At 46.8% G+C, this 12,439-nt stretch overlaps 1 protein-coding gene across 16 annotated transcripts in view; it reads right to left on the bottom strand.

The window, feature by feature from the left end:
- tns1b (tensin 1b) overlaps positions 1-12,439 on the bottom strand; it is a 175,325-nt gene that overhangs the window by 52,645 nt on the left and 110,241 nt on the right. For 15 of the 16 annotated variants that reach the window (XM_030343418.1, XM_030343423.1, XM_030343430.1 and 12 more), the window contains 4 exons: positions 8,761-8,810; positions 2,508-2,679; positions 2,156-2,206; positions 1,734-1,856 (listed from right to left, as the gene is read on the bottom strand). In XM_030343418.1, coding sequence (XP_030199278.1) covers positions 1,734-1,856; positions 2,156-2,206; positions 2,508-2,679; positions 8,761-8,810 — 396 coding nt within the window. Of the gene's footprint in view, positions 1-1,733; positions 1,857-2,155; positions 2,207-2,507; positions 2,680-8,760; positions 8,811-12,145 lie in introns of all 16 variants that reach the window. The other variant, XM_030343429.1, reaches the window with a different exon arrangement.

The raw sequence follows: 12,439 nt of genomic DNA, 5'->3' as shown, positions 1-12,439 counted from the left end.
CGACAATATATGTATTAGAGCCCTTATCCAATCAGATAATTTCCCAGCGCTGTCTCTGGGTAAAAAAATAAATAAAGATTCTCTTCAAAATCCTGAGAGAATACCCTCGCTGCTGACGCTAATGGGGACTAGGGCCTCGTGGTAAAAGTCACGGCCCGCGTGTGTAATACACGGTGTAATTTGATTCATAGATATATATTTTTATTTTTTTATAATTTTTATTTTTTTATAATTTTTTTTTTTTTATATATATATTTTTTTACAGGCAGCATCTTGCGGGCCAGATAAAAAGTAAGATGGGCCGGATTCGGCCCGCGGGCCGCTAGTTGAATAGGCCTGCTTTAGACCATAACTTTTTTAACACAAGCAAACGGATGCATTGCCTTAGGAAAACCCTGAGCAACCAATCTGCAAAAAACACCAAAGCATTCCCCCAACCAGGGAAAAGGTTAAGTATTCCTGAAGGGTTAAAGGGTTACAAAGTCTGTTCAACATTCCACATTATAAACATCATGTTGTCCACTGGGGAAGCGCTTGGTTGATGATGTGTAAATCCAAACCAAACGACTTCCTTAGCGACCGTCATAGACACCACCGCCACCACCTCCTCCCACCCACCCACCCACCCACCCACCCCGGTAATGTTCTCATCGACCCGTGTTACGCAACCCTGCAAGGAAAACAACAAGCCCTGGTCGTCACGGCAACCGCCATGTTTACACCCTTCCTTATGGGAACTACTTTCTTCCCGGTGAAAATGGTTAACGGTGGGTCCACGCATATTTTATATTCTCTTGGTGCTAAGAGATTGGAAATGCATTTCATGGTTTTGTTGGAGGCGGTGGGTTGCCAGGTGTGTGAGGTTTTGAGCATAGGGACCCACAAAACTCTGCCTGAGGTTAAAATGAAGAAAAGGAACATTATAAGTTGACACTTTGCAGGCCATCTTTGCTTGACTTTTACTTTGACCTTTGGCCTTTTGTTTTCTTCTTCGCTCGGCAGTTGTTATTAGGACTTGGAGGGTAAAACATCCTGATTACGGCTCTAGAGTGTCTTAGGCTGGGGTTGTTTTTTTTCCGATAATCAGAGTTCTTCTAAATCTTACCTTCGACGCAACCCTGAACAAAACAAACTCAGAGCAAACAACTCTGTCTCATTCACTCAAACTCAAACACACACACACACACACACACACACACACACACACACACACACACACACACACACACACACACACACACACACACACACACACACAACACACACACACACACACACACTTAATCCTTGCAAACAGCAGTGCACTGACACATTTCAGGAGGATTACATTTACAAACAGTGTGGCCACACTCACACAAACTCCCACTCACACACACACACACACACACCACACCACACCACACCACACACACACACACACACACACACACACACACACACACACACACACACACACACACACACACACACACACACTCACACCAGTACAGCGCTGGGCTGGGTTGGGGGAGCCCTGAGACATCCAAAGAGCGCCCTCTATTGGCTGCAAACACACTGGCCCATAAGCAGCACACAAACCCAAACAGCATTCACAAAGTATATATTGTGCTGGGATATTGTAGTAAGTTTGTTGCGCTAGTATCTTTTGCTGGTACATTGTGCTTGGAGCTTGCCTTGGTATCTTGTTCTGGTATCTTATAACTAGTATTGGTTCCCTGTGTTGGTATCTGTACCTTGTTGTGTATGACCACCACGTTGTGGCTGTCTGCGCTAAGCCAGGTGTCCATGGCCTTGCAGATGCTGCAGATCTTGTCCAGTGCTGGGGCGTGGTGGTCCGGCCAGCCAAAGTCCAGGACCTGGATGAGAGAATTAGAGAGAGAGTGAGGGAGAGGGACAGAGAGAAGGGGAGAGAGAGGGAGAGATATAAAAAGAGATAGACAGAGAAAAAGAGAGAAGGGTTGAGAGACAGAGAGAGAGAGAGAGAGAGAGAGAGAGAGAGAGAGAGAGAGAGAGAGAGAGAGAGAGAGAGAGAGAGAGAGAGAGAGATATTAGGTCCAGAACGTTATATTGAGTTTGATATCATACAAAGACAAAAGTAGAGCAGAGTATAATAGATAAAGTAGAGCTGTGAGGAGAGTTGAGTAGAATCGCATACCTTTGGGTTGAGCTGGTTAATGTCATAACGTTTGTCGCTGAGGTTGAAGAGCTGGAAAAGATAAGAAAGTCATTTATGAATCTCTGACGTGCAATTTGGGATAAAGAAGTATTGTAGACTGCATCGTGCGTCTGAGTCATCTTAATCCATTCATCCGTCTACATCATTGCCATTTCTCTTGCACAGTAAGAAAAAAACATTTAGACCTGTCTGAAATCTCATAGTTCTTTGATTAATATGTGCTGTTGCCTACAAACCACGCGTCCTCCTAGGTCTGCGACAGAGTCCCCTTAACCCACCAGAATACCATGCAGACCCGTAGAGAGCAGGGGCAGGGGCCCCGGGGCCGTACCAGGTAGTTGTTTCCGTGTTTGGAGCGCAGCATGGTGGCCACCTCGCGCAGGTTGGCGGCATAGCTCTGCTCCTCCACCGAGCTGGGGAAGGAGACGGAGATGATCCGCTCCGTGATGTAGACCAGGTCCACCTCGTAGTTCTCTTCCAGGGCCTGCATGAGGCTCACCGTCCTGGGGGGGGCGGGAGGAGGCGGAGGGTTTACACATTTTATATTGAGTCCTTCTGTCAACAAGTTATACTATCATTTATATATAGTGAATAGCTCATGGTGAATATTGGTACATTGCGTTCCCGGATTTCCCATTTGGGACATGAATTGAGGATTATTATCTAATCTTGAAATTCAAAGCTAGTCTTTAGGGAGACCCTTTTATCCAAATAACAATCAAAGAATGTTCTGGATCAGAGGAAAAAATTCAAGTTCTGTCAACAACTGGGCAAAGCGCAAATATAAACAGTGCTCATCTTCTACGAATGCTATTATTGAATTACGTAAAATGTCACTTTTTATGTATATTTATGGGCTTGACAAGAAAGTGGGTAGAAAGAGAGAGGGAACGACATGACTGCGGTGAATGAAACCCGGGTCCCCAGAGGGTCGGTGGCTACTTCATGGTGAGCGCACCAGTGGTTTACATTCTAATCTCTACAATGCTGGTAGAACAACATTGCTAGTAATACTACTGCATTGGTGGCATTGCATTTATAGCATTACTGCTATAGAATTGACATCTTAAGCAATTTTCCGGCTGAGATAATTGACCAAACGCAAGTCGTTTCAACACAGAGCACAAAGCCGTGTTCTGTCAGGGACCACCGTGGCTGTCTGCATTTGCAGTTAATCAGTTTACCTTAATCTTAAACTGTGTGTTTTACCCTTTCCTTAAAAGTAACTTGGTGTGGCTTCCAGAGAAACTGTCACATATTTTCACTGCCATTGTACTTAAGTGAAAGGTGCTGCAAAACTCAACCAAACAGAGAGAAATACTTACTCTGCTCCATTTCCTCTTTCATCTGAACATCTTTTGATTTTATATGTATACTTTTGATATAGAACTTTTGTTATGGAATGCTTGACTTCAAACGGTGTCATCCTTTTGATTGTATTTAGATTCACAATAACAACCAACACATGGTTTCGGTTTGCCCCTTCTCTGTGGCTCTGCCCACCCCCCCCCCCCACACACACACACACACACACACACACTCCCCTTGCCTGTCAAACCTATGCATCCATGAGATCATTTTCACAAGACAAAAGCTTGAATACGGTTGTAAAGAAAAGGACGATAATTCAATTTATACCGTTTATTATGTATCCATTTTGTTCTTTTCAGTTAACATCCAAGAAATGTCGGGGGCAGTTCATGTGGTTATCTATGATTAGTCTTGACAAAGGCGGCTTGTAGGAACCCTCTATCACCAAACATTTGCTAGACAGATACTTGTGTTACTCTTATTTGAGAAGAAAGATCCAGAAAGCTATGTCAAAGACCCAACCATGGAGCAGACATTCTGATTGGTATTTACACAGCTTTGGTCAGCTATGTTATTAAGCGTCAATTAGTGTCAATTAGTGTATGTTTAGAAATAAGAATACACACAGAATAGAACAATGTAGTCAACAAAATCTAAATCTGCATTCGTTCATCTGGGGCTGACCAGGTGTGGCCTGATATCATCATGCATAAGCTTGGTAGAAACGGCTGAGGATTGTCGGTTCAGCTCATTGGTTCAGTTCCATCTCCAAGTATGAAGGCGGGGTCAGTCCATATGCTGGGACAACCACACACAACTTCCACCAGATCAGAGAGGGAAGACATATTTGCGCACATATTGACTTACAGGAGTATTATGCGTCATGCTTTGAGGCTGTGTGCTGTACTCCCAACCAGAGCCCCAGCTCTTCAGATGTGAATCACTGATTTATGTTCTCTCAAGCTGTTTTATTGCACGTTACTAATCATGCCATTGGATGTGGGTCGATGTCATTCGGTTGGTGTGACTTGGTTTAGTTAAGACGATGACGGAGGCTGCTCACAGGTCTTTGTCATGTCATTTGTCACTTTGTCTTCAACCATGCATTTGACTACTAAGTTGTTGTAGCCAAGCTAGTCTGTTAGTTAAAGGGTTAGAAACCTAATGTCCTTCTTCAACCTGTTTGCATCCCTAAGCGAGACGCCTCAGCCCATAAAAAGTATGACAAACTCACATTCGAAAAAAAGCTCCTCTGAATACTTGTATATTCGCTAATACATTTAAGGAGTTAAGAGGATATAAAACCTGCTTACGGTTCTAACGATCTCACAGTAAAACATTCTGAAACCGCCATCGCCCGAAGCCACTTGAGCGATCGGCTTGGCCCTCTTACACCAAACACTCGGGACGTCCATATACCGCTGAAGACCTTCAGTTACATTTCAGGTTCAATCTTATAAACACATCGCTTCTTCTCCCGAGCGCCACCAGCCAGCGCATGTCCAAACATGGTGCGGGACAGCGGGCGTCCCCCCGGGGGCCCCTGCCAGGGCCCCCGAGCGCAGCACTGCAGTCTTCCCATGGCATTTCCCGCGTATGTTTAATCAAAAGATCTTAGCCGCCTTGCTTCCAACACTTGTCGCGCTGTTTCTCTGGGAGGCGTGGAGGTGGGGGGAGAGGGGGGATGGACCGCGGGGGTGTTGATTCAGTTCGTAAATAAACGGGATTATCCAAATATCCCCCACATTCCGCCCGGTGAGTAAGTACCCAGACCAAACACAACGCCTCGGACGACGGCTGACGGAAAATGTAAGTCATCCAGGACCCCGCCATTCCAATACCTTCAGAAGACGGAGGAGACGGAGGAGGTGGAGGTGATGGTTTCAACCTTATTTGGTTTTTCTGCATTCTTTTTTACACACACTGGGACAAAAACAAGCAAGTGCATCAAAAGAGATAGAGAGAGAGAGAGAGAGAGAGAGAGAGAGAGAGAGAGAGAGAGAGAGAGAGAGAGAGAGAGAGAGAGAGAGAGAGAGAACGAGAGATAGAGAGAGCGAGAGAGAGGGAGAGAGAGAGAGATTGAGAACGAGAGAGAGAGAGAGAGAGAGAGAGAGAGAGAGAGAGAGAGAGAGAGAGAGAGAGAGAGAGAGAGAGAGAGAGAGAGAAATGAGAATCAGAAGAATAAAAATGACAGAAAGATACAGAGACAGAGATAGAGAGAGAGAGAGAGAGAGAGAGAGAGAGAGAGAGAGAGAGAGAGAGAGAGAGAGAGAGAGAGAGATTGAGAGAGAGAGAGAGAGAGAGAGAGAGAGAGAGAGAGAGAGAGAGAGAGAGAGAGAGAGAGAAAGAGAGAGAAAGGGGGGGAGAAAAGTACAGACTTGAGAGATAGAGACTGCTAGACTGAAAAATTGACATTGTGAACTAAAACCCAATCTTTGGAGGCTGTAAATCTTTCTATGAAGAGCTTATCAGCGTGAAAACACACACAAAGAGAAAGCAACAGCCGTCTAAACCCTGAAACTCTCACACCCGAGAGGAGAGGAGGAGAACGGAGGACAGGAGGAGAGGGTGGAAAAAGGGGAACTATAAACCAATAGAAAAAGTCCCCCAGACGAGAACATTTTTCCCACATGTGTCAACTGAGTGGAGGTCCTGAGAAGATTGCTCATATGTCTGGCCCCAGGACTCCCACATGCTCCACTATACACATAGCCGGTGCTATCCCCCACATCTGGGCCCATTCAAAGCATGCTTATTCATTCATGAATTGATACATCAATCGCTCTCCCACTTACACCAAAGGAGGACGGCTTATTGCAAAACGTTGATCGTCTTCTTCCCATGATAAATGGGGTACGTTTGAATCGTCTCTCATGCTGGGGATTCTCATTTCGACTTTCGGTTTTATTTGATGCTGATCGATAAATGCATGCATTGGGTTATTCGTTTTTCGATCTGCCTGTGGGACTTCTGCAAGGATCCATCTCCTTCAGCAGTAATACTATTCCACCGACAGTGGAGCGTTCACTCAAGTTTGAACGCTGTGTACTGAGCAATGGCTATGCCCTCCCGTGATGTTAAATAACTTAACAGCTTGGGTTGTGGGACGGTGTGCATGGGTGACCATCCCAGAGTGCTGAGAACCCAGATAACAAATAAAGGGTATGGCATGGTATCCTTTGTGACGTCTTCCTCTTTTTCTCTATACCGTCCTCCTCTGCAGGGCTCTTCCTCATTGGTGCCTGTGGTTTGGTGCTGATCCAGGCGCCGGCCAGCGAGCAGGGCCAACCTGCTTCTAATCAGCCAGAGAGATAGAGAGATTGCCTCTCACTGCGTTCCCCCCCACCCTTATCTCCTCACGCTCAATTTCAGTCTGGGCAGGGGGTCGCATGTCGGGGAACGCATCTGGATGAGCACCAACACCGTACATCTTCACAGATTGCCTCTCGGTTGGAGAACCTTACGTGTATTTTCTTACAAAACAGGATTAATCCCAGGGATTGGGAGTTCCATAGTGTGTGCTGCCAGGTGCTTCATATATATGGGTCAAGATCTGGCCCTGTTCCCAATCGTCACGTTCCCATATTGCCATAATGTCTATCGCATTTGCGTTCTTCTTTGTTGACTAAGGACTATTTTGTGTCCCCCTGCGTTTAATTGGGGAAAAACTTTCTCTAAAAGAGAAGGAGAGAGTGGGTGTTAACTCTCGGTAGGCCTACTTCATATTTATTTGATTTACCCATGTGATATAGGGGACATTCATGGCTCGTCATGCGTCAAAAATATCCATTCATTCTGGATATTTTATAATGAAAGGGGTAAGGGTAATTCATCATGGTGCACAAGCACAACATCTCTTATTTAGTATTATCTATTCCGGCCTGGTTGTGAAGAAAACACAACGGTCAATAAACACCGGTGAAAACTGAGTGAACTTTATACAGCCTCAGTTAAATAAGAGGTCTGATGTTTTACTCTTTTTGGAAAGTAAATGATCGTCAATGACCCCCATTATAAACATTGCCTGCATATGAGTTATATTGACTCATAAAACTGGGATCCATGTGTGGTAGCAACTCTTCGCCTTGGTCTGAGCGGGTAATAAAACCTTAATAATGCATAACCTGAGCCTATGAGGTATCTTAAGAGGTCCAGCAAAGGAAAGAGAAGCGTCTTTTTTTAACTCTGGCTTCCATTTGTGACGGGGGGACAGGGGGATGTGTAAAAGACAACCATTTATTTTGCAAAGTGCAGAGTAACTCCAGGGCTTTTGGTTCCCTGCAGGACATCCACAGATCTCATATTGCCTCATAACTTTACGATGTAGAAGCCTCGTAGCACTCCCCCTCAGCCTGAATATAGAAATGGAAGAAAATGAAAGAAAAGATTTCTGTGACGTCATCTTCTTTAACCCTTTTATTTCCTTATTTTGCTCTCTCATCGACTGAGGGGGGAGGGGAGGGGGGGGGGGGGGCGGTGGGTTCCTCAAATAGAGCAACAAATTGCATCTGGTGAACTACAAGAAACCTTTTACGAGCAGCTTGCAGTCATCAGAAAACATTAGCGTTTTGCCACCCTGTACTGCACATGGAAACTCCTCGCTTCTCTCTTGGTTTAAAGCCGTTTCTCTTTCTGTGGAATCTCCATAGTTGACTGTAAATAGTAACCATGAGCATTTTCGGTGAAAAATACAATAAAAAATGATTCCCAGGAGACGAGAACAGAAGAGAGGGGAGGACAGGGGAGGAGGTGAGAGCAGAGAGAAGGAGTCGAGAGGAGAAGGAAAAGAGGGAGATACAATTGGCAAAATGGTGAGCTACGGTAAGATTGTGTCAAACATTGAGAGGAGATGGGAGGATAAGAAATGATAGAAGAGGGAAGGAGCAGTGGGAAGAGGAGAGAAGATAAGACAAGAAAATGGGGGGCGGTAGTAGCTCAGGAGATAGAGCGGGATGACTTGTAAGCGCAAGGTTGCTAGTGGCGATCCCGGCTCCTCCTAGAGTGCCGAGGTGTCCCTGAGCAATACACGTAACACTAACTTCTCTCAATGAGCAGGCTGTTACCGTGTGTGGTTGACTCCCCTGTTGGTGTGTGAATGTGTGTATGAATGGTTGTAAATTGCTTTGGATAAAAGCATCTGCATCAGCCATCTCAAGTAAAAATATGAATACGTAAGAAGAGAAGAGGGGATTTAGCGTAGAACTGGTAAAAGGCGTTCTGTGGTGAGATTGGGTGAGGAGGAGGATCTTAGGAAATTGTTCTCGGCGTCTTACCTGGAGGGTCTGCGTCGAGACTCCATGCTCTTGGAGGACTTTGTGGAGCCCTGGAAGAAAAGCAGAACATTAAACTGGTCAGTAAACTGTGGCTGACCCTCTGTAACGCGTGAAAATTTGGTCTAAATATTCAACGGCTCACGGAGCGAAAAACATGAGAGATTCTTGTTATTATTGCATTTCACAGTGCAATATCAGCATCGGTGTGTGGTTGAAACAATAGGAACACCTGTGTATTTCAACCATACAATGCTGATTCCTTCGTAAGGTTCATATCCAGCTTGACCACACACAACCACTCCCCCACATACAGTATATTGGTTTTCTCATTTTGATGAAACACACAACCATGTGGATTCGCTCACCATGTATGAACGGTTTCCAAGCAACACAATTGAACAATAATATAAACAATAGAGCCAGACTTCATTGCTGCAGCGAGACGGAGGGAATAACACACGAGTCACAAGTCAAGGAGTAAGGATAGCGAGCGCCAGAAAATACTAGAATCCCCCTCAGGTGGTCTTTGAGGATTCTCTCTCTCTCTCTCTCTCTCTCTCTCTCTCTCTCTCTCTCTCTCTCTCTCTCTCTCTCTCTCTCTCTCTCTCTCTCTCTCTCTCTCTCTCTCTCTTTCTCTCTCTCTCTCTCTCTGTCTCTCACTCTCTCTCTCTCTCTCTCTCTCTCTCTCTCTCTCTCTCTCTCTCTCTCTCTCTCTCTCTCTCTCTCATTCTCTCTCTCTCTCTCTCTCTCTCTCCGTCTCACACTCTATCAGTACCGCTAACTTTCTCCCTCTCTGTCTCATGCACTCTCTATTTCCTTACACACCACCAATCCCTCTCTCTCTCTCTCTCTCTCTCTCTCTCTCTCTCTCTCTCTCTCTCTCTCTCTCTCTCTCTCTCTCTCTCTCTCTCTCTCTCTCTCTCTCTCTCTCTCTCTCTCTCTCTCCCCAGGGGAAGAATCACACGGCACCTTCTAAATGAACTGGAGACGAGGTTGGGATCATGAATATCCCATTATAGTAACACAGTCATCTCGCAGAAGGTGTACTTGGAGCGATGGTCTGCGTCTGACTCCAGTACGCCTTCCCCGCCCCCCTTCTCCCCCTCACCAAAACCTGGCGGGGGGGGGGGTTCAAAGGTCACGTGGACGTGCGCAGTCGACCAAAGTGCACCGGTGGTGGCGGTGGGGATGGGGGAGGGGGAGGGAGCCGAGACAGAGAGGGGAATGGCCTGTGATCCATCACCATCCATCACATCAGAGTATCTAGGATGGGAAGGGCCGGTTGCTGTGTCGAGTGTGGGCGGGTTGTGTTCTCACATGTGTCTGTGTTACTGAAGTACAGGAGCAGTGGATGTACACAGAAAAGCATGCATGTTTCAATGTGGTCTCAGGCGCCACAATCTACTACTATTATCACACGTACACAGGCACAGACATACACAACCCACACAGACACTCCCCCCACACACACATGATTTAGAAATCAACTAATTGCAATGTATTTAAACGGATCAAGCGCCTTGTTAAGGCTGCAGGATGGCGACAATAGCTGTTGTGTGTAAGGACCCATCATCATCGACATCATCCTGTTTCTAACGTATATTATATGTTCAATGTTAAACATCCCCTGACCAACCAAAAGGTTCCCAGGAGCCTTTGGCCCCTACTAAAGCAACACTCATTGAATCCCTCTGCTGGAGTCTGCAGCTCAACATAAACACTTCAGCATGCTGCTGCCGAGGGCCTTCGGCTGGGCAGAGTCGCCTCAGGGCAACAGAGATGTATGGGACAGGGAGAGAGGGGGGGAGAGACGGGGGAGACGGAGGGGAGAGACAGAGCAAGAGAGACAGGACAAGAGAGACGGAGATGAGGGGTCGTGAAGTAGGAACAGCACTGTTTTACCGATCTAGAGAAAGAAGAAGTGACGGGAAACCAGGACGGGCTCATTTCGAGGTCTAATTGAAACACTGACATTGGTTCTGTTTACAGAGGAAGCACGACTCTTTGACCCCTGGTACTGGTTAGCACACATACACACGCAAATGCAAACACACACACACATACACACACAGACACACAAACACACACACACCGCACACGCAGCGCAGCAACAGCCGAAACAAAGCAGCATCATGTGTTAATTACAGGGCTGTGCTAGTTTAGAGGGCTACGGAGAGGAGGTTCACTCTTGTGGAAGAGGAGGACAGAGAGCGCTGGAAATCCAGCTTTCCACTTCTAATTAGTCCAAAGTGGTGTACACAGCGTTTTATGAACCACAATATTCACATGTAACAGCTCCCATCTGGGTCAGTAAAAAAACAAACATTATGACCGAGTTCCAATCAGCTACAAAACAAACAAAAACAATCAGGTTTTCCCTGGGAAAACCTCTTCACTCTCCATTCATGGTGTCCCAGCGGTATTCGAGTTATGCTGCAGTTATGCTGTTTATGCTGTGGAACCACTTCTATACAGGGATAGAGTCTCACACCACTCTTGGTGAGCTGTATTACATGATGCGCACTGAGCATGTTGTTGGCTCACACCACCACCAATCAGTCAAAGTGGGTTATCCGTGCTAAAGACGTAGCACCCTGCAGCTCGCACGGACGTCCCCGATTGCAAACAACTCAACCCCCCCCTTCATGTTCGCTGCTCGCAGTAGTGAGAGAGACAAAAGGGAGGAGGACGAAGAGAGGGGGAGGAGGAGGAGGGGGAGGAAGAGCGAGGGAGGAGGGGGGGTTAGTAGAAGGTGGGAAACGGGGGTGAGGATAAGGGAGAAAGAGAGGGGTGTGTGTGTGTGTGTGTGTGTGTGTGTGTGTGTGTGTGTGTGTGTGTGTGTGTGTGTGTGTGTGTGTGTGTGTGTGTGTGTGTGTGTGTTTGTGTGTGTGGGTGGGTGTGGGTGGGTGGGTGTGGGAAGACAGGGGGGAGTGAGAGGGGGGGGACCTCCTAGCCTGTTTTTTTGATGGAAACCATCTGAGCAGTCCGACGTTTATGGGCAGGCCCACAAATTAACCATCGGAGAGAGAGAGAGAGAGAGAGAGAGAGAGAGAGAGAGAGAGAGAGAGAGAGAGAGAGAGAGAGAGAGAGAGAGAGAGAGAGAGAGAGAGGGAGACGTGGGGGGATGGTACTCGCCTGCAGAGCAGAGAGCGAGAAGAAGAGAGCGGGCAAGGTAAAAGAAAAGGAGGGAAAAGTTTCACAAAAGAACAATAAAAGAACAGAAAAAGTTTGGAGGATTCGGTGAGAAAAGTGCAAAAGGTTGCAGAAGCCATCAGCCATTACGGTTTCCAATGCGACCGTTCCAATCTATCCGTCCACATATATCCATCCTCAGCGTCCAATGATCTCTCCGGATCCATCCGTCCACCGTCGCTCCGACTCCTACCTTCCTCAACAGGTAGCCCGCGCTCCAGCGCCATGCGTCCCTCAGCGAGGAGAGGCTTCTCCTCAGAGACCCTCCCTGGTTCATCATTTGGGAGATCGCCCACTCGCTCTCTGTTTGACTGTCTCTACCGCTGTCTCTCTCTCTCTCTCTTCGTGCTGCCACTCCCGTGAGAAGAAGAAGTCCACTGTGGGACCTCTCCCTTCCCTCCCTGACAGCGCAGCAGGAGGAGGGGAGGAGGAAGCAGTGGGAGGAGGGAGGAGGAGGGGAAGTGAGGTAGAGAGGGGTCTATTTTGG

This window comes from Gadus morhua, chromosome 20 (genome assembly GCF_902167405.1).
Source record: "Gadus morhua chromosome 20, gadMor3.0, whole genome shotgun sequence".
NCBI classification, from domain to species: domain Eukaryota; kingdom Metazoa; phylum Chordata; class Actinopteri; order Gadiformes; family Gadidae; genus Gadus; species Gadus morhua.
Note: the sequence above shows the minus strand (reverse complement) of the source record. Positions and strands in the feature narration are given on the sequence as shown.